This window comes from Leucopleurus acutus (genome assembly GCF_964270905.1).
Source record: "Leucopleurus acutus genome assembly, chromosome: 8".
Classification (NCBI taxonomy): domain Eukaryota; kingdom Metazoa; phylum Chordata; class Mammalia; order Artiodactyla; family Delphinidae; genus Leucopleurus; species Leucopleurus acutus.
The window spans coordinates 53981316-54004808 of NC_139151.1; the positions used below are offsets into that span (position 1 = coordinate 53981316).

A 23493-nucleotide genomic window follows, 5' to 3' on the forward strand; every position below is an offset into this window, starting at 1 on the left:
TAGTGTCCTTTTTTGTCTCTTGTAATAGTCTTCATTTTAAAGTCTATTTTGTATGATATGAGAATTGCTACTCCAGCTTTCTTTTGATTTCCATTTGCATGGAATATCTTGTCCCATCTCCTCACTTTCAGTCTGTATGTGTTCCTAGATCTGAAGTGGGTCTCTTGTAGACAGCATATATATGGGTCTTGTTTTTGTATCCATTCAACAAGCCTGTGTCTTTTGGTTGGAGCATTTAATCCATTCACATTTAAGGTAATTATTGATATGTATGTTCCTATGACCATTTTCTTAATTGTTTTGTGTTTGTTTTTGTAGGTCCTTTTCTTCTGTTGTGTTTCCCACTTAGAGAAGTTCCTTCAGCATTTGTTGTAGAGCTGGTTTGGTGGTGCTGAATTCTCTTAGCTTTTGCTTATTTGTAAAGCTTTTGATTTCTCCATGGAATCTGAATGAGATCCTTGCTGGTAGAGTAATCTTGGTTGTAGGTTCTTCCCTTTCATCACTTTAAGTATATCATGCCACTCCCTTCTGTCTTGTAGTGTTTCTGCTGAGAAATCAGATATTAACCTGATGGGAGTTCCCTTGTATGTTATTTGTCGTTTTTCCCTTGCCGCTTTCAGTAATTTTTCTTTGCCTTTAATTTTTGCCAGTTTGATTACTATGTGTGAATATATGTTTTTTCCCAAGGAATATCAGGATAATAATGCTATGGTAATTTTTCATCTTACTCTTATCCCATCTTGAACATATTTCTTTAGTGTTTTGTAAAGCCCTTTAGTATTTTCTCTGATTTGAGAAAAATAGGATATAAAAACGTTTTTTAAAGTACTATACAGTGAAATAGATTTTTGGAATTAGAGCTTTCATTTATTGTGTAAAATATTTTTTAACATAAACCAACCAGAATACTTTGGTATCTCATTACTTGCCTCAGGCTTACTGATTTTTGTCATTATGGGTTTTTTGACAGTGCATGAAACAGTTGAATTTTTATTTTATTTATTTAATTATGTTTAGCTTAATTTAGTTATCTTTTTTCTTTAAGGTAGAGCAGAAATATAATCAGAGATTTGGATAGTTTATTTTTAAGTTGGTTATTTTGGATCTTAGAACTCTTTTTCCCTTACAGAAATATATAATAATTATATTTACAGCACAGCCATGAGACTCTTTAATGCATCATATAGATAAAAATACTACAACTATTAATGTAAACTTACAGAACACTCTAGTAATTAGAACAAAAACAGTGAACCTGAATAAAGTAAAATACTTTATGCTTGAAGAAAATAGAAGAATGAAAAGTATTGACACTTGTGGGAATCACACAATAATATGCTGTACATTTTTAAGAGCTGGAAATACTGATCTGTGTTTTTTTGTAACTTTAAACATACAGAAAAGCACAGAGAATAATACTATAAACAACCAAATGCCATCACCCAGCTCAATGTTTTGCTTCAGGAACTTTTAAAAATAAATAAAACATAGCATTTTTTAGTATTATGTTTAATTTTTACTTGTGACTCTCACAGTGCTTGATGTGTGTTTGGATCGTTTTAAGATTTGCAAGCATAAAGAGGGAAGGAAATGAAGCTGTCCCAGAGGTAACTAGAGATTTGTTAGGGAGCAGAAAGGTGTATGAGAGAATATATGGAGAGATGCCTCCTTTGGAACTAAGTGAGACACAGTCTTGAGAAAGGTGAAAAAGATGATGTTGAAGAGCTATTTTTTTCAGTGATCAGAAGATTATATTGATGATACTATCTCATCATCTTTTCTAAATCTTTCTGTTTGATGGATGTCAGAATTAGGGATTTGCTGTTGGGAAGGTAGGAAGAGGGATAGATGTCTTTTATGTTTAGTCAAAAATGGTATTTGATTATATAGGATATCTACAAATTATGTGTGAGTGGGAGTGGATAGGAGGAAGATAGAATCATAGTGGTCACACAGTTTACATTTCTGAAGAAAATGAAAAATTTCCTCTAAGCTACTTTAAACTTACAATTATATACTGTATTGAAAATACATTCTCTCCCTTCTCTCCCTTTTGTGTTGTTTAGAATACTTGTCAGTGTTCAACTGATGTCACGTGATACTAAAGAAAAACCACAGAAAACACCTATTTACAGTTGTGCTAGAAAAGTAATGGAGAATTATTTATAAGCAATATAGTTTAAAAAGTTAATATAGGAAATAATTTATTTCTGTAATAGTACCTGCTTATCAGTACCTTTGTTTGAAAATAAACATGACACTAAATGTGCACTAAAGATACCTTTTAGACCAGCAATGCCATGACACTTTGCTAGAAGCTTTTATGGTTCCTTGTGCTTCTTCTCATTGCTGATCCCCTCACTCACAGTTGACATCACTCTTTTGGTCAACAAGCATTTATGGAGCAATTACTTGTCTCTGGCACTTTGCTAGGTGCTTAGCATACCAACATGTATAAACTCAATTCCTACTCAAAGAACTCAATATCGTTTGGCCTTCTCTTCTTTTAGCCTGCCCCAACTATTTTCATTATAAATAGAGCAGTGTTAGACTTTACTAACCACCTATATTTTTCCTGGTATTTGACTTTGTTCCATACTTTGTTCTTGGCCTTTTGATTTTCCAATTGGTGCTGACCAGAGTAATCCACACCACTATAGGACAAAAGATTAATTCGTTAGTATTTATGTGATCAAGAATACACAGGGGGGCTTCCCTGGTGGTGCAGTGGTTGGGAATCTGCCTGCTAATGCAGGGGACATGGGTTCAAGCCCTGGTCTGGGAGGATCCCACATGCCGCAGAGCAACTAGGCCCATGAGCCACAACTACTGAGCCTGCGCGTCTGGAGCCTGTGCTCCGCAACAAGAGAGGCCGCGATAGTGAGAGGCCCGCGCACTGCAATGAAGAGTGGCCCCCGCTTGCCACAACTAGAGAAAGCCCTCGCACAGAAACGAAGACCCAACACAGCAAAAGTAAATAAATAAATTAATAAAACTCCTACCCCAACATCTTCTTTAAAAAAAAAAAAGAATACACAGGGAATAAAACCAGTATACTTTTTATTCTGAGTACTTACTGGTAATACATCCGAGTCCCTCTTAACAAATATGCTATTTTAAATTTATTTTATGAACAGGTAATGTAGTTTACTGTTCAAAAGGTACCAGTTTAAAAGTGCAGAAGGGAATTCCCTGGCAGTCCAGTGGTTAAGACTTCGCCTTCCAATTCAGCGGGTGCAGGTTCGATCCCTGGTTAGGGAGCTAAGATCTACGTGCCTCCTGGCCAAAAAACCAAAACATAAAACAGAAGCAATATTGTAACGAATTCAATAAAGACTTTAAAAATGGTGCACATCAAAAAAAATCTTTAAAAAAAAATTTTAAAAATCAAAGTGCAGAAGGATTCCATCATACCTTGTTTCCCGGTAATCTAGTTTCCTTCCCCAGAATCAACCATTGTTAAGTATTTCTTACGACTCCTGGAAATAATGTGTGGTTAAGAATAGAGATTCTTCTGGGCTTCCCTGGTGGCTCAGTGGTTGAGAGTCTGCCTGCCGATGCAGGGGACACTGGTTCATGCCCCGGTCTGGGAAGATCCCACGTGCTGCGAAGCAGCTGGGCCCGTGGGCCATGGCCGCTGAGCCTGCACGTCCGGAGCCTGTGCTCCGCAATGGGAGAGGCCACAACAGTGAGAGGCCCGCGTACCACAAAAAAAAAAAAAAGAATAGAGATTCTGGAGCCCAACCACCTTGGTTCATGTTCTTTGTCATATTAGGCAAGTTAAGTTATTAACCTCTGTGTCTGTTTCCTTCTCTGTAAATGGGGATACTAGTACTTACTTCATTGGGTTGCTTGTAAACTCCTTAGCACAGTACATGGCACAGAGTAAGTGCTAAGTGCATATTGGCTGTGGTTGTTTTTGTAGGAGTATGTGTGTCTGAATGTGTATTTTTTTAACCTTAGGAATACAGAGTTTAGTTTAACATAATTTTCATTCACGGCACACTGTTGTTATAGGCCCTTGTATCCTCTCACTGTGTAACAAAACCATTTATTCTTTCCTGTGAGTCTACAGGTCATCTGAGTGGTTCTGATCTGGGTTTGGCTTAGTCAGCTGATGGATTGACTGGGAGCTGGGCAGTCTAGGATGGCCTCATGTGGGATGACCCATCTCTTCTCCACATGTCTCTCAAATTCCTCCATCATGCTAATCAGGGTGTGATCTCTTTGGTGGCATAGGTACAAGAAAGAATGTGAACTTCATAAGCATGTTTTCAAGCCACTATTTTTGTCAATTTTGTTACCATGCCATTGACCAAAACAGGTCACATGGCCAAGCTCAGGGTTAGCGTATGATATGCCAAGGGGTGCTGATATAGAGAAGTGTGACAAATTGGAGCCATTAATGCAATTAATCTATCACAGTCCACTCTGTAGTAACTGCAGTCCAGCACTTGGTCGTTATCATAGAGCTACTGTTGGTCAGTAGTAAGGAGACAAGCTAGAAATTAGAGATCACCAGCCACCACGGTGAGTGTGTCACTGTATCAGACTGCCACAGTCTTCTGAGATTAATGACTTCAGTTTCATTTTCTCTTCTCAAATGTTATGCACATTCCTCTCCAACAATAGATGGCCAACTGAAACCTGGAACCATGCAGGAAAGGGGATTCTAGGAAACAGTCCTCAGTTTAGGTGGGAGTAGTAATGCCAAGCTGACAAAACGCCATCCAGCATAACTCCTTTCTTGTTTTAATTTTTCCTCTTTATCCTAATCCCCACTTCCGTTCCTCATATTCTCTTGGAGGCACTCACTTTAATATCTTTGATATATCTTTTATTATGTATATAGCCTCATAAAATATGAGTGATCTTTTATGTATATTTTAAATTTACATTAATGATAATATGTATCTTACTTTGTTTCCTACTTTTTTCCATTTAACTCTTTGTTTTGAAATCTGTCCATGTTGCTATAGGTACATCTATTTGTTGCTTGTCATTGCTGCAGAATATTCATTGATATTTGTCTGCTACAATTCACTTACCCTTTCTAGTAATAGACCCTTAGGTTGTTTCCAATTCTCAGTTACACCCAGAAAAAAAAAATACTGCAATACATAGTCTTATACATATTCCCTAAGAGACTTGTGTGAAAATTTCTTTAGAATGGATATCCAGGAGTAGAGTTCCTTGGTCATAGGGTATATACATTCTGAATTTCACTATGTTATCCAGAATAGCAGTGCCAGTATAGACTATATTGACATTACCTGAGGGTTCCTGTTTTCCTATGAAGTAGTTTTCTATAGATTTGTAACTTAGTGACTTAAAACAACATCTCTTTATTAGTTCACAGCTCTATAGTTCAATAGTACAGAATGGCATGGCTAGGACCTCAGGGTCTCACGAGCCCAAAACCAGTGTGTCAGCTAAACTTTCTGTGTTTTCATCTGGAACTTGAGGTTCTCTTCCAAACACATTCTTGCTCTCAGTAGAATTCAGTTCTTTTTGGTTGTAGGACTGAAGTTCCCATTTTGCTGCTGGCTGCTGGCCAGATTGCTCTCAGCTTCTAGAGACTGCTCTAAGCACCTTTCCCTGTGTCTTCCTCCATCTTCAAGCCAGCAACAGCGTGTCACATCCTTCTCATGCTTCAAATTACTGACTTACTGTTCTGCAGCCAGCTGTAGAAAACTTTCTACTTTTAAAGGGCTCACGTGATTAGGTCAAGAACACCCAGAAAATCTCCAAATCCCGAGGCCATCTGATTTGGAACTTTAATTAAATTTTCAAAATCCCTTCACATCAGTACCTGGCTTAGTGGTTGAATAAACCAGGGGCTGAGAATCTTGGGACACATCTTAGAAATCTGCCTACCACATCCTGAATCTACCTCTACACTTGATATTATACAACTTTCTAATCTTTGTCAGTCGGATATATGCAATGAATTCTTCTTAAAATGCCTTGTTTTAATTTGTGTTTCTCTAATTCGTAGTGAATTTGAGTGTTTCTTCATACATCTTAACCTTTTGAATTTTCTTTTCTGTAAATCTGCTTTTCATATCCATTGCCCAGTTGGGGAGCAGCTTATTTTCTCTTTCTTGTTTTCTTCACAGGAGGTCCTTATATTTTCCGTCCGTTAATCACTTGTCAGTTCTAGAAGCTGAAAATATTTTATCCATAATACAATATGTTCTGTTTAATTGCCTATATCTTCCTTTATTAAATAGAAATTCTTAACTTTAATGTTGAAATTTGAGAATCTTTTTTAAAGAAATCCATTCCCACTGGCAAAGTCACAAAGTTGGATACTTAATTCATATATTTTTATTCTTTCTTCATTACTAATGGAAGTATTTAAGATTGTGAATCTTAAATTTGCAATCCCATGTTAGTAATTTTTGACCCTGTCATGTCTAATAATTACTTGTTTATGTATGCTTTTAAAAAAATTGAGATGAAGTTCATGCAACATAAAATTAACCATTTTAAAGGGTATATTTCAGTGGCATTTACTACATTTACAGTGTTATACAACTACCACCCCTATTAAGTTCCAAAACATTTTCATTATCCCAAGGAAAACCCCATGCCCATTAAGTATCACTTCCCATTTACCCTTCTCCCCAGACCATTGCTCTCACCGATTAGTCTCTATGGATTTACCTACTCTAGATATTTCATATAAATGGGATCATACAATATGTAGCCTTTTCTGTCTTTCTTTTACTTAGCATAGTGTTTTCAAGGTTTATCCGTGTTTTAGCATATATAAGTACTTCATTCCATCTTATGGCTAAATAGTATTTCATTGTTTATATATACTACATTTTGCTTATCCACTTATCCATGTTTCCACCTTTGTCTGTTGTGAATAGTGCTGATATGAACATTAATGTACAAGTATCTATTTGAATACTTGGAGTTTTAAAATTTTTATAACCATTTTTTAAATTGAAGTATAGTTAATTTACAATCTTGTGTTAGCTTCAGATGTACAGAACAGTGATTCATTTTATATTTATGTATATTATTTTCCAAATTCTTTTCCATTATAAATTCTTACAAGACATTGAATATAGTTCCCCATGCTAAACAGTAGGTCCTTGTTGTTTATCTGTTTATACATAGTAGTGTGTGTATGTTAATTCCACACTTCAATTTATCCCTCCCTGCCCTTTCCCCTTTGGTAACCTTAAGTTTGTTTTCTATGTCGGAGTCTATTTCTGTTTTGTAGGTAACTTCATTCATATCACTTTTTTAGATTCCACATATAAGTGATGTCATATGATATTTGTCTTTCTCTTTCTGACTTACTTCACTTAATATGATAATCTCTAGGTCCATCCATGTTGCTGCCAATGGCATTATTTCATTCTTTTCTGTGGCTGAGTAAAATTCCATTGTGTATGTATATACCACATCTTCTGTATCCATTCATCAGTCGATGGACATTTAGGTTGCTTCCATGTCCTGGCTATTATAAATAGTGCTGTAATGAACATGTGGTACATGTCTCTTTTTTTTTTTTTTTTGCGTTACGCGGGCCTCTCACTGTTGTGGCCTCTCCCGTTGCGGAGCACAGGCTCCGGACGCACAGGCTCAGCAGCCATGGCTCACAGGCCCAGCCGCTCCGCGGCATGTGGGATCTTCCCGGACCGGGGCACGAACCTGTGTCCCCTGCGTCAGCAGGCGGACTCTCAACCACTGCGCCACCAGGGAAGCCCCCCATGTCTCTTTTTGAATTATGGTTTTCTCAGGGTATATGCCCAGTAGTGTGATTACTGGGTCATATGATAGTTGTATTTTTAGTTTTTTAAGGAACCTCCATACTGTTTTCCATAGTGGTTGTATCAGTTTACATTCCCACCAACAGTGCAGGTGGGTTCCCTTTTCACCACACCCTTTCTAGCTTTTATTGAGTCTAGATTTTTTGATAATGGCCATTCTGACTGGCGTGAGGTGATAACCTTGTAGTTTCGATTTGCATTTCTCTAATAATTAGTGATGTTGAACATCTTTTCATGTGCCTCTTGGCCATCTGTATGTGTTCCTTGGTGAAATGTCTATTTAGGTCTTCTGCCCTTTTATTTATTTATTTATTTATTTATTTTTTTTGCGGTACGCGGGCCTCTCACTGTTGTGGCCTCTCCCGTTGCAGAGCACAGGCTCCGGACGCGCAGGCTCAGCGGCCATGGCTCACGGGCCCAGCCGCTCCGCAGCATGTGGGATCCTCCCGGACCGGGGCACGAACCCGTGTCCCCTGCATCGGCAGGCGGACTCTCAACCACTGCGCCACCAGGGAAGCCCCCATTTTTTAACTGGATTGTTTGCTTTTTGATATTGAGCTGCATGAGTTGCTAGTATATTTTGGAGATTAATCCTTGGTCAGTTGTTTTGTTTGCAAATATTTTCTTCCATTCTAAGGGTTGTCTTTTCATCTTTTTTTATGGTTTCCTTTGCTGTGCAAAAGCTTTTCAGTTTCATTAGGTCCCATTTGTTTATTTTTGTTTTTATTTCCATTTCTCTAGGAGGTGGATCAAAAGGATCTTTTTGTGATTTATGTCATAGAGTGTTCTGCCTATGTTTTCCCCTAAGAGTTTTATAGTGTCTGGCCTTACATTTAGGTCTTTAATCCATTTTGAGTTTATTTTTGTGTATGGTGTTAGGGAGTGTTCTAATTTCATTCTTTTGCATGTAGCTGTCCAGTTTTCCCAGCACCACTTATTGAAGAGCCTGTCTTTTCTCCATTGTATGTTCTTGCCTCCTTTGTCATAAATTAGGTGCCCATTTGTGCATGGGTTTATCTCTGGCCATTCTATCCTGTACCATTGATCTATATTTCTGTTTTTGTGCCAGTACCATACTGTCTTGATTACTGTAGCTTTGTGGTATAGTTTGAAGTCAGGGAGCCTGATTCCTCCAGTTCCATTTTTCTTTCGCAAGATTGTTTTGACTATTTGGGGTCTTTTGTGTTTCCATACAAGTTGTAAGATTTTTTGTTCTAATTCTGTGAAGAATGCCATTGGTAGTTTGATAGGGATTGCATTGAATCTGTAGATTGCTTTGGGTAGTATAGTCATTTTCACAATATTGATTCTTGCAATCCAGGAACATGGTATATGTGTCCATCTGTTTACGTCATCTTCGATTTCTTTCATCAGTGTCTTATAGTTTTCAGAGTAAAGGTCTTTTGTCTCCTTAGACAGGTTTATTCCCAGGTATTTTGTTCTTTTTGATATGATGGTGAATGGGATTTTTCCTTAATTTCTCTTTCCTGTCTTTCTTCGTTAGTGTATAGAAATGGAACAGATTTCTGTATATTAATTTTTATTCAACAACTTTACCAAATTCATTGATGAGCTCTAGTAGTTTTCTGGTAGCGTGTTAGGCTTTTCTATGTATAGCATCATGTCATTGCAGACAGTGACAGTTTTACTTCTTCTTTTCCAATTTGGATTCCTTTTGTTTCTTTTTCTTCTCTGGTTGCTGTGGCTAGGACTTCCAAAACTATGTTGAATAAAAGTGGCGAGAGTGGGCATCCTTGCCTTGTTCCTGATCTTAGAGCAAGTTCTTTCAGCTTTTCGCCGTTGAGTATGATGTTAGCTGTGGGTTTGTTGTATATGACCTTTATTATGTTGAGGTATGTTCCCTCTGTGCTCACTTTCTGAAGAGTTTTTTTTATCAGAAATGGATATTGAATTTTATCAAAAGCTTTTTCTGTATCTATTGAGATGATTGTATAGTTTTTATTCAGTTTGTTCATGTGATGTATCACATTGATTGATTTACGATATTGAAAAATCCTTGCATCCCTGGGATGAAGGATGGTGTACAGTCCTTTTAATGCATTGTTGTTTGAATACTTGGTTGTATTTCTTTTAGACATATACCTAGAGGTAGAATTTGTATGTTGTATATATAATAATTCTTGTTAATCTTTTTAAAGAACCACCAAACTCTTTTCCCAAGTAACTGCACCAGTTTACATTTCTAGTTTCATCCCATTATGTTCAAAAAAGGTAATTTATCTGATTTGTTGAGACTTGTTATGTTCTAGCATATGGTTGATCTTGGACAGTGTCCATGTGCACTTGAAAAGAGTGTGCAGTCTGCTATTGTTAGGTGGAGTTTACCATTTTTAAGTTTCCTCTTTCTTGATTCAGCATTTGTTTGGTGACTTTAAACCTTTGATGCTTATAGTTTTTACTCATTATTTTCAGTTTTTCTGTAGAGGGATAGGCCTTTGGAGCTACCTATCCCACCATTGTAAGATTTTTTTTTTTGATGTGGTCCATTTTTAAAGTCTTTATTGAATTTGTTACAATATTGCTTCTGTTTTTATGTTTTGTTTCTTTTGCCGCCAGGTATCTTAGCTCCCTGACCAGGGATCGAACGTGCACCTCCTGCCTTGGGAGGTGAAGTCTTAACCACTGGACCACTAGGGAAGTCCCCAGCAATTACTTTTTTAAAAAATAATTTATAATGTCCCTTTAATATCCTGAAATAAAATATATAGGTAATATAACTTAATACATACAGAAGTTTTTAAAGTCACTTTATGCATTCACTGTAATATAAAGGAGAACTGAAAGGAAGTAATTTATGAAAAAGTAGTATGAATTTCAGTATTTAAATGCTTACATATGACATTGGAAGGCATAATGAAGTAGTGATATGTTTTTAACTTTAAATAAGTTGGATTTAGAGATATAAGAAGCTCAGACATCATTTTGTACAAATGCTAATAAATGAGATACTAAAATCAAGTCCTAAATATTAGACTTTTTTATATGTGCAGGAGATGAGAGAAATCACTTTTAGAGAAGTCAGGATAAAACACCAATACAAATTATAGACTAAAGAGGTGAGGAAAAGGAGAAAGTATAATATTCTTATAAATGTGCTGGGCCTGATTTGAAATATAATTATTTAGTAAATAGTAAAGAAATATCAGAGAACATGTCTTTTATTTTGAAATCCTAACATAAGTCGAATATTTTAGTATTGAGTATTTAAGTCCTTGGAAACGATATCCTTTAAGTGATAGTGGGTTTCAAAGATGATTTTTATAAAGCAATAATAGGACATTTAGGACCAGGTAAAAGTAAGTTTTAAAAATAATAGGCAATTAAAAAATAAATGAATGATTTCAGTTGGTAATTTTACACTAGATTTCATATTCATACACACGTATAACCATACATGATATGCAATATTTTTAGAACAACCGATGGAATTAAATAAAATATCTTCATTTCATGTGTTTCTATAATTCAGTAGTTGGTACTAAGTCTCTTAAAAGGAGTCGTACATCCTGTATTGAAAATTTTATATTGGCTTTGTTGCCTTTACAGCACTTGTTTTAGTGCGCCATTACACAAAGACATTTTCAGATCACAATTTGAAATACAAGAGTAGGTAAATTAGCTTCCTTCCCCCAAATGGATATAATGGTCATAACTTGATCTAGAAGCTTTCTTAATTATACTATTTAAATTATGTTTGATCTCCAAATAATTTTTTATCTTAACTATTAATAAGTGTTGGCTGACGTATTTCCTGTCAGTTTCAAATGGAATAATCACTCTATCTATACTGTAAGTTCATAAAAATCTTTAAATCTAAATGTTCATCATATCTTTTAAAGATATGGTCCTGCTTTATCTCCTAGTTGTCGGGAAGAATAAGTGAAATTAATGTGTTTAAAAGTTTATAATGTGTTTATAAAAATCTGTATTAAAAGCGTTATTATTAATAATTTAATAATAATATGACAAGACATGTTTTAGAGGCTATTCCCTTAAAATTAAATCTCAGTCATGGGTCAGAATTTTAAAAGACTATGTAATGCCTCACATTTAAAACCTCTAGTTCATAATTTCTTGCTTCAGCTTGCCCCTCAATCAAAATCAGTTTTTAAGAAGGAGTATATTTTGTGACAAAAATAGTTTGTTCTTTGGTTGTTATATATTTTGAAAAATATGGAGCAAACTTCCTTGAACTTAGCACTTTCCAAACAGGAATTTTCTCTTTTAAGTGTATACTGAAAACTGCCTTTTTTTCCCATAAGAATGAACCTGTCCTCATATATGTTTAATAGCGTATGATTTTTTAGTTGTGGCACAAACGTGAATATGAAAAGCAGAGCAAAACATGTAATAATAGCTTTTTATGGATTGTGTTTTCTTTTGCAGCCTTCAAGCAAAATAAAGGTACCTGAGGAGAATTTCTTCAATGTTCCTGTTTTCTTAACTGTCTCAGGACAACTTCATCTAGAAGTGATGTCAGGGTACAGAGTTTTCTCTTTTGCTTTAATGGACTACTGATGTTGGTTGGGTGAGAGTGTAATAATGTTTTCTTTCCTGATGCTCAAACCTAAAAATTGTAGTTCATGTTTGTGATTAGTCCACTTCAATTCACTAAAAGTACATTTAGATTGACAAATTTGACAATATCCAAATTTCTTTCTAAAAAAATCACATTAGTCTAGACTTTGGTTTTTGGTGAAGAATGTAACACTGGAAATATGAAGTTGTGGGTTTTTTTTTTTCTTTCTACTAATCTTTCTTTGCTTAAATCTCAAAACACATAATCAAAATATAAGTGTAATTAATCATGTTTATGAAAGTAAAGGCAGTTATAATTTACACCTAGCAATTATAAGAGAGGTACCTGGAACAAGTGGAAGAAAAAATATTTTTTTAATAATTGGTTTAAAGAAAGAAAATTAACCCACAAAGTCATCATGGGAGATGTGTGCCCATTTAGAAAGTATTAGAAGTCAGATCACATTAATTTTAGCCACTCTCAGACCTCTGGAAAATCACTATAATCCTTTTTGCCCTATTTTCTTTCCTTTTGGAGATTGGACAGGAAAATCTTTAAAGTCCTGTCTAAATCTTATATTCTCTGATTCTGTGGGTAATTTCTTAATGCCGACTCAGCAAGTAATGAGTCTCCTACGAAGATGTAAATATCTTTGTTTTCTCATACAGAGCTTGAGACTTAAAAATCTCTTCAGGAAATGGCTCCAGTAAAAACAGGGAATCTTGTATTTCCCATTGTTTTTAAAATGCACAGGGTGGAAAAACAGGGGAAATAGAATAGTGTTCATGTTTATTTTTTTACAGACTTTACTGGCAAGATGGAGAGTGTCAATGGTGGAGTAAAGAGGGTCTTGAAAATAATATATGCTTTACTTAGATTTACCTTTGACAAAGATATTATTTGATAATTCCAATAACCAAATAATTGACAACATTATCAGAATACGGTGCAGAAAAACTATAATCATAATAGCCCTGTGAGACTGTAGGATTTGCAGAGCTGTATGTGGGAAAGGCCATGTCAAGCATGTCATGGAAAGTTCCTTATGCCTGTCAAAGTATAATTTAAAAAAATTAAAAACATGATTCATAGAAATATAAAATATTCAATTCAGTAATTACTGAAGAAAATAGTAAGGCTAGTTCAAAGACTATTTGGGGAGCTGTGGATTCATACGCGGTTTAATAAAAGAATTTTAGAATAAGATTGCTAAGTTAGTTATGAACTGGTTAATGTCCCACAGACCGATAAACCCTAACCTTTGGAATTTTCTCTTCTACATGACTGAAATGATTTGCAACTCTACTGGACAAAAATCTATAAGTGAACATGTAACTTTACTTAATCTAGGATATTTAGTTTGATAGTAAATAGAATAATGGAGCAAAGTTCATTCCTCTAGGTAGTTAAATAACCTTTGAGTGGGTCTGTGTCCCCACATTACATTGGAAGGATGTTCTGTCTACCTTTTAGCTTAATCCAAGTTTTGGATAACCTTTCTTAACAGGCTTTCATTATTTATTTCTTTTATCTGTAAAGTTAGAGACAACATATATTCCCCTCAGAAGTGTCATAATATGGGAAAGGTATAAATTTACCAAGTTTCTTGGTTATAATATCACTAGTGGATTAAATATGTTCCCTCTTTACCAGTAAAGTGCAGTGAACCAAAGAACACAATGTCCAGTGAAACTTGACAGAAGCTTATATTGGCAGAATATGAGGTTTTATATTTTTAATGTGTTATGAAGTATTTCTGTGTCAATCAAATGTTCCTAGTTTAATATGCATAGTACTATTAATATACAGTACATCATGTTTCAGATTAATACATGATTTAATCTCCAGTAAGAAATTGTTAGCCTTCTTTCTAAAGAAGACTAAATTTGTCTAAATTTAGTTTTTCTAAATTTTATTTAACAGACTTTTAAAATGGAGTAAATGGTAGTTAAATTTAGAAGGTTAACATTTTCCAAAAGGATATCTATGTTGGTTTAGTGGGTTTATGGCTCCATTTTATTTATTTTATTTGTTTATTTTTTTTGGCTGCGTTGAGTCTTCGTTGCTGTGCACGAGCTTTCTCTAGTTGCGGTGAGCGGGGGCTACTCGTCGTTGCGGTGCATGGGCTTCTCATTGCGGTGGCTTCTTTTGTTGAGGAGCACAGGCTCTAGGCGCACAGGCTTCAGTAGTTGTGGCACGTGGGCTCAGTTGTTGTGGCTCGCGGACTCTAGAGCACAGGCTCAGTAGCTGTGGCGCACGGGTTTAGTTGCTCTGCATCATGTGGGATCTTCCCGGACCAGGGCTCGAACCTGTGTCCCCTACATTGGCAGGCAGATTCTTAACCACTGCGCCACCAGGGAAGCCCTATGGCTCCATTTTAAAGTTTAATTTTGTTGTTTTTAAAATAAACTTTCTATTTTTGAATAATTTTTAAATGTAGAAAAGTTGGAAAAATCGTGCAGACTTCTTAGATACCTCTCACTCAGTTTCCCCTGTTGTTAACATCTTACGTTACCGTGGTACATTTGTCAAAACTAAGAACCAAATGTTAGTACATTACAATTAACTAAATTCCAGAGTTTATTTGGATTTCACTGGTGTTCCATCAATGCCTTCTTCCTTTTTCCAGGATCCACTGTAGGGTACCACATTACATTTAGTTGTCATGTTTCCCTAGTCTCATGTAGTCTGTAACAGTTTCTCAGTCTTTCCTTGTTTTTTATGACTTGCAGAAAGTATGCCAATCTGTATTTTTCTGATGTTTTTCTGAAGTTTTAGGGAGGGTTAGAAAAAATACCACGGAGGTGAAGTGCTATTCTTGTCATATCATGTCGGGGGGACTTGATATCCATATGGTGCTATTAACCTTCATTACTTGGGTGAGGTAGTCTTTGCCAAGTTTCTCCACTGAAAATGTACTGTTTTTCCCTTTCTCCAGTTTATTCTTTGGAAGTGAGTTATTAAGTACACCCACCTTCACTGGAGGTAGGAGTGAAGGGTTGGGAAGTGGGAGATGGAATTATGCTTCATCTCCTGAAGGGGGGAGTATTGGGAATTCTTCTGTATGGATGATTTATGTCTCTTTGCTCTTATTTGTTTATTTATGTCATCGTTTATATCAGGATGGACTGATGTATATTTTATGGTTTGGGTTATATTTCAATGCTGTGCTATTTACTTTGTTGCTCAAATTGTTTTAGTTGTTGGGAATTCTTTCAGATTAATTCTTGTATCCCTTTCACATGCCCCTTATCCTTTTGTCTTTTGAGTACTTCCTTATTTTCTGGCACTATAAGATACCCCAGATTTGTTTGTTAGTTTGTTTCATCTTTTTGTGATTGATGAACCTGCACTGACGCAGTACATCGTTTACTTAGGGTTCACTCTTGGTAGTGTATGTTCTATAGGTTTGGTCAAATGATGTCATACAGAATAGTTTCACTGCTCTACAAATCCTCTGTGTTCCTCCTATGCATCCTTCCCTCCCTCCTAACCCCTGGCAATCTTTTTGCTGTCTCCAAAGCTTTGCATTTTCCAGAATGTCATATAGTTGGAATCATACAATATGCAGCCTTTTCAGACTGGCTTCTTTCACTTAGTAATAGGCATTTAAGTTTCCTTCATATCTTTTCATGGCTTGATAGCTCGTCTTTTTTTTTCTTTTTTTAACATCTTTGTTGGAGTATAATTGCTTTACAGTGTTGTGTTAGTTTCTGCTGTATAACAAAGTGAATCAGCTCTATGCATACGTATATCCCCATATTCCCTCCCTCTTGTGTCTCCCTCCCACCCTCCCTATCCAGTCCCTCTAGGTGCTCACAAAGCACCGAGCTGATCTCCCTGTGCTATGCAGCAGCTTCCCACTAGCTATCTGTTTTATATTTGGTAGTGTATATATGTCCATGCCATTCTCTCACTTTGTCCCAACTTACCCTTCCCCCTCCCCATGTCCTCAAGTCCATTCTCTACATCTGTGTCTTTATTCCTGTCCTGCCCCTAGGTTCATGAGAACCTTTTTGGTTTTTTTTAGATTCCATATATATGTGTTAGCATAGTGTATTTGTTTTTCTCTTTCTGACTTCACTCTGTATGACACACTCTAGGTCCATCCACCTCACTACAAATAACTCAATTTCATTTCTCCTTATGGCAGAGTAATATTCCATTGTATATATATGCCACATCTTCTTTATCCATTCATCTGTCGATGGACACTTAAGTTGCTTCCATGTCCTGGCTATTGTAAATAGTGCTGCAGTGAACATTGTGGTACATGACTCTTTGAATTATGATTTTCTCAGGGTATATGCCCAGTAGTGGGATTGCTGGGTCATATGATAGTTCTAATTTTAGTTTTTTAAGGAACCTCCATACTGTTCTCCATAGTGGCTGTATCAATTTACATTCCTACCGACAGTGCAAGAGGGTTCCCCTTTTTCCACACCCTCTCCAGCATTCATTGTTTGTAGGGTTTTTTTTTTTGTTTTTTTTTTCCCCCCCGGTACGCGGGCCTCTCACTGTTGTGGCCCCTCCCGTTGCAGAGCACAGGCTCCGGATGCGCAGGCTCAGCGGCCATGGCTCATGGGCCTAGCCGCTCTGCGGCATGTGGGATCTTCCCGGACCGGGGCACGAACCCGCGTCCCCTGCATCGGCAGACGGACTCTCAACCACTGCGCCACCAGGGAAGCCCTGTTTGTAGATTTTTTGATGGTGGCCATTCTGACTGGTGTGAGGTGATACCTCATTGTAGTTTTGATTTGCATTTCTCTAATGATTAGTGACGTTGAACATCTTTTCATGTGTTTGTTGGCAATCCGTATATCTTCTTTGGAGAAATGTCTATTTAGGTCTTCTGCTCGTTTTTGGATTGGGTTGTTTGCTTTTTGATATTGAGCTGCATGAGCTGCTTGTATATTTTGGAGATTAATCCTTTGTTGTTTCGTTTGCAAATATTTTCTTCCATTCTGAGGGTTGTCTTTTCATCTTTTTTATGGTTTCCTTTGCTATGCAAAAGCTTTTCAGTTTCATTAGGTCCTATTTGTTTATTTTTGTTTTTATTTCCATTTCTCTAGGAGGTGGGTCAAAAGGATCTTGCTGTGATTTATGTCATAGAGTGTTCTGTCTATGTTTTCCTCTAAGAGTTTTATAGTGTCTGGCCTTACATTTGGGTCTTTAATCCATTTTGAGTTTATTTTTGTGTATGGTGTTAGGGAGTGATCTAATTTCATTCTTTTGCATGTAGCTGTCCAGTTTTCCCAGCACCACTTATTGAAGAGGCTGTCTTATACTCTTGCCTCCTTTATCAAAGATAAGGTGACCATATGTGCGTGGGTTTATCTCTGGGCTTCCTATCCTGTTCCATTGATCTATATTTCTGTTTTTGTGCCACTACCATGCTGTCCTGATTACTGTGATAGCTCATGTCTTTTTATCACTGAATAGTGTTTCATTATCTGGAAGTACCTTGGTTTATTCACCTATTCACCTACGGAAGGACATCTTGGTTGCTTCCATGTTTTGGCAGTTATCCCAAGCTTATTTTTTGTTTTCCTTACCCTAGCCTTAGAATCAGCCATTTCTCCAAGGAGCTCTAGTTCCTTTTATTGGAAAATGGTATTTAGAAACCAGGACTTAGTCACTGGGTATCTTGCTGCTACTGGGGAATTATTGCTTCTAAGCCCTCTCATCAGATAGAGCTATAAATATGTTTTTTAAATAAGAGAAAGCTAAGTGTTTTCATTACATTTTGCCTATAAATAGTGGGGTATAAGTTAGGTGTTCATTCTGAAAGAATTAGACATGTCCAAAAGTGAAAAACTTACACTTAAGAAATGTTATGTAATAAAATTTTCCATTTTTTGGTCAGTTAAAGCCAGAATTGGAGGAAGGCTCAGTCTAACGTATTTAAAAGAATTTTTGATTATTATAGTCTTTCTTTCTTTGTTGGTTTTGTTTTTTTCTTTTTATGTTTTGTTCCAGGTGGTTTTTCTTATTTCCTTCTTAGGATTGTTTTTTACTAAGCTATGAAGTCGTGCATATTTCAGGATAAAACTGATGCTTTCCTTTTGAACATTGCTATTAGAAGTATAAATTAGTACAGCCTCTCTAGAGAAATAGCTTTGCACCCAGAATTTTTCTTAAGGAAATGATCTGACAACTCTATAAAGTTGTGTTAAAAAAATGTTGAAAGTAACTTCATCTATACTAATGAAAAACTACTAACAATCTAAACATTTATTTAGGAAGGTTGATTAACCGTCAATATACCAAGAAAATGTTCATCACCATTTACCATCTGGAAGTAATGGAGCTTATTTTTAGTAAATATTTTTAAGTCATCTTATGAATAATTTGCAGAAGTAAAAATAAAGGAAAAATGACAGCAGAAACTAACACAACATTGTAAAGCAACTATACTCCAATAAGAGTTAATTTAAATATTTTAATTAATAAAGGAATAATGAAAATCAACTTTATTAGAATTTTAGTAAGTATTTAAATATAGCAAACCCAAATTTTTAAGAACTGTATTATTTTTTTTTGAATTTTCTTTTTTTTTTATAGCAGGTTCTTATTAGTTATCCATTTTATGCATATTGGTGTATATGTGTCAATCCCAATCTCCCAATTCATTACACACTCACACCCAAGAACTGTATTATTAAGAGATAATTTACTTACCATAAAATTCACCAATTTAAAGTGTACCATTCAGTGAGTTTTAGTATATTTTCAGTTTTTCGAACATTACCATAAGCTAATTCAAGAATATTTTTATCACCCAAAAAGAAACTTTTTCCCATTAGCAGTCATTGACCATCCTCCTTCCCACCCTAGGCACTACTGATCAATCTACTTTATGTCTCTATGGATTTTCCCATTCTGGATAATTCATATAAAGAGAATCACATAATATATAGCGTTTTGTGGCTGGTGTATTTCACTTTGCATAATATTTTCAATGTCTGCCAATGTTGTAGCATATGTCAGTATTTCATTCCTTTTTATTGCCAAATAACAGTCCATTATGTGAGTATACCACATTTGTTTATCCATTCAGGTAGTGGAGATTTGGGTTGTTTTTACTTTTTGGCTATTATGAGTAATGTTCCTACGACTGTTTGAGTACAGGTATTTGTGTGAACGTGTTTTCATTTCTCTTGGGTGGGTACTTGGAGTGGAATTGATGGGTTACATGATAAGTTTAATTGTGTGAGGAACTGCTAGGCTGTTTTCCACAGTGGCTGCAGGAAATTTACAATCCCACCAGCAGTGTATAAAGGTTCCAATTTCTCCACATCCTTGCTAACACTTATATGTCTTTTTTATTGTGCCATTTTACTGAGTGTGAAGTGGCATCTTATTATGGTTTTCATCTGCATTTCCCCAGTGACTAATGTTGAGCATCTTTTCATGTGCCTGTTGGCCATTCAGATATCTTCTGTGGAGAAATGTGTCTTTAATTTCTTGGTTCATGTTTTTAGTTGGGTTATTTGTCTTTTTATTATTTAGTTAATAAGAGTTCTTTATATATTCTGGATACAAGTCCCTTATCAGATACATGATTCACAGATACTCTTTTATCATTCTGTGTGTTTTTTCATTTTCTTGATGATGGTGGCAAACCCAAATTTTTATTTTTACTTTTCTGGGTTTTGAAAGTACCCCAAAGAGATGCAGCCCTTTGAATGTAGCCAGTTGTTTATCAACTTCCATGCATGAACCTGGAATATGTCTATACTTTAAATACAGATTCAAATTTCAAATACATCTTTAATAGGCTTTAGCTTATTATTACTTCTGGTTCTTGGCAGTTACATTATCAAAAAGAACTTTGACAGCTCTTAATTTTGTCGAAGAGGGGATGGCCATTTTTTTGCTCCACAATTGCAAAACATTTTTGTTTTCAGATTTCCTAAATACTAATTAGAATGATCAAATCAATGAATTTTTTCATTTCTACATGTTATTCTTTTCTTTTCAAACACCTTTGTGTGTGCACTAACTTTCACTGTTTGTCCACTTATTTACCATATCAAGTAAATTTTGATGTGCAAATATCATAAATAGTGAAAGAATATTGTCACACAAGAAAAAGAAATAAAAGGAATCCAAATTAGAAAGGAAGGTGTAAAACTGTCATTGTTTGCAGATGACATGGTACTATATGTAAGAAGTCCTAAACATGCCACCAAAAAATATTAGAATTTATCAATGAATTCAGCAAAGTTGTAGGACACAAAATTAATAGACAGAAATTTGTTGCATTTCTATACACTAACAGCAGACTGTCAGAGAAGTTAAAAAAAATAATCCCATCTAAAAGAATAAAATACCTAGGAATAAATCAAACTAAGGAGGTGAAAGACCTGTATTCAGAAAACTAAGACACTGATGAAAGAAATTGAAGATGACACAAACCGATGGAAAGATACGGGTTGAAAGAATTACTCTTGTTAAAATGACTATACTACCCAAGGCAATCTGCAGATTCAGTGCAATTCCTATCAAAATACCAATGACATTTTTCACAAATAATGTAACAAATAATTCTAAAATTTACAAAGAAACAAAAGACCCCAAATAGCCAAAACAATCTTGAGAGAGAAGAGCAAAGCTGGAGGTATCACGCTCCCCGATTTCAAACTATACTACAAAGCTATAGTAATCAAAACAGTATAGTACTGGTACAAAAACAGACAGGTAGATCAGTGAAACAGAATAGAGAGCCCAGAAGTGAACCCACCCTTACATGGTCAATTAATCTATGGCAAAGGAGACAAAAGTATACAGTGGGAAAAAGCTAGCCTCTTCAGTAAATAGTGTTGGAATAACTGGACTAATTTCTCATACCATATACAAAAATAAACTCAAAGTAGGTTAAAAATTTAAATGTAAGACCTGAAACCATAAAACTTCTACAAGAAAACATAGGCATTTGACATTGGTCTTAGCAATATTTTTTGGCTGTGTCTCCTCAGGCAAGGGCAAAAATAAACAAATGGGACTACATCAAACTAAAAACTTTTGCACAGTGAAGGAAACCATCAACAAAATAAAAAGGTCATCTACTGAATGGGAGAAGATATTTGCAAACAATATGTCTGATAAGGGGTTAATATGCAAAATATACCAAGAACTCATACAACTCAACAACCAAAAATCAAACAACCCAATTAAAAAAATGAATAGAAATTTTTCAGAGACGACACACAGATGGCTAACAGGCACATGAAAAGATGCTCAACATCACTCTCATCAGGGAAATGTAATCAAAACTGCAATGAAATATCACACCTGTTAGAATGGCTATTATCAAAAAGATAACAATTAACAAGTGTCAGTGAGGATGTGGAGAAAAAGGAACACTCATGCACTGTTGGTGGGAATGTAAATTGGTGCAGCCACTATTGAAAATAATACAGAGATTCCTCAAAATATTAAAAATAGGACTACCATACGATCCAGCAATTTCACTTCTGGATATTTTTCCAAAGAAAACAAAAACATTAATTTGAAAAGGTGTATACACCCCTGTGTTCATTGCAGCATTATTTACAATAGCCAAGATATGAGAGCAACCTAAGTGTCCATTGACAGATGAATGGATCAAGATGATGTGGTATAATATATAGTGGAATTATTAACCATAAAAAAAAGAATGAAGTCTTGCCATTTGCGACAACATGGACGGACCTACAGGGTATTATGCTAAGTGAAATAAGTCAGAGAAAGACAAATACCATATAATTTCACTTAAATATGGGTTCTAAAAAACAAAACAAATGAACAAACATAACATAAACAGAGTCATAGATACAGAGAGCAAATAGGTGGTTGCCAGAGATGAGGGGGTAGGGAAATGAGTGAAATAGGTAAGGGACATTAAGAGATACAAGCTTCCGGGCTTCCCTGGTGGTGCAGTGGTTAAGAATCCACCTGCCAGTGCAGGGGACACGTGTTCGAGCCCTGGTCCAGGAAGATCCCACATGCCGCAGAGCAGCTAAGCCCGTGCGCCACAACTACTGAGCCTGCACTCTAGAGCCCGTGGGCCACAGCTACTGAAGCCTGCATGCCTAGAGCCCACGCTCTGCAACAAGAGAAACCACAGCAATGAGAAGCCCATGCACTGCAGCAAAGAGTAGACCCCGCTTGCTGCAGCTAGAGAAAGCCTGCGCACAGCAATGAAGATCCAACACAGCCAAAAATAAATAAATAAAATAAATTTTAAAAGAGAGATACAAGCTTCTAGTTAACAAAATAAATGAGTCACAGGGATAAAATGTACAGAGTGGGGAATATTGTCAATAATAATGTAATACTGTATGGTGACAAATGGTAACTAGACTTAGTGTGGTGATCATTTTGTAATGTATAGAAATACCAAATCACTATGTTGTGCACCAGTAGCTGACGTAGTGCTGTAGGTCAATTATACTTCAAAGACAAAAGAAACAAACTCATAGAGAAAGAGATCAGATTTGTGATTACCAGAGGCAAGGGGTGAGGAGAAAGGGAATTGGCTGAAGGGGGTCAGAAGGTACAAACTTCCAGTTATAAGTAAGTACTAGGGATATAATGTACATGATTAATATAATTGCCACTGTTGTGTGTCGTATATGAAAGTTGTCAAGAGAGTAAATCCTAAGAGTGCCTATCACAAGGAAAAATGTTTTTTCTTTTATTTTGTATCTATGTAAGATGATGGATGTTCACTAAACTTATTGTGGTAGTCATTTCATGAAGTATTTAAGTCAAGTCATTATAAGGTGCTTATACAGTGCTGTGTGTCAATTATATGTCAATAAAACTAGAAGAAAAAATTTTAATAAATATTTAAAAATTAAAAAAGAAAGAATATTGTTACATATCCTTTTAGCAGAATAGTATGGCCCAAGTTCTTATTGCAAATTTTTGTATGATGAAATCCTTACTGTGGGATGACTAATTGGATGAAAATACCATATTTCCTTTTTGCCCATAGAAATGTATTATTCACTTACCAGTTCTTGCGTTTGAGAAAATTGATTTAGGATATTGTTATCTGAGGGCTCACAGTCTGAGAATTCACTTATACAACCAATTTTACCGACATCATTAGAGACTAGATTTTACTCTCTGTCTCTCCCCATTCATTTCCTGGTTTATTCAATGTTTATG

General features: G+C 35.7%; 1 protein-coding gene across 5 annotated transcripts in view; it reads left to right on the forward strand.

Annotated features, from left to right (window-relative positions):
* The window catches only part of NARS2 (asparaginyl-tRNA synthetase 2, mitochondrial), a 137165-nt gene that overhangs the window by 52715 nt on the left and 60957 nt on the right, over positions 1-23493 (forward strand). For all 5 annotated transcript variants that reach the window (XR_014326374.1, XM_082844526.1, XM_082844529.1 and 2 more), the window contains one exon: positions 12201-12295. Coding sequence is in view for 4 of the 5 variants with exons in the window: in XM_082844526.1 (XP_082700652.1) it covers positions 12201-12295 (95 nt within the window). In the remaining variant the exon portion in view is untranslated. The remainder of the gene's footprint in view (positions 1-12200; positions 12296-23493) is intronic.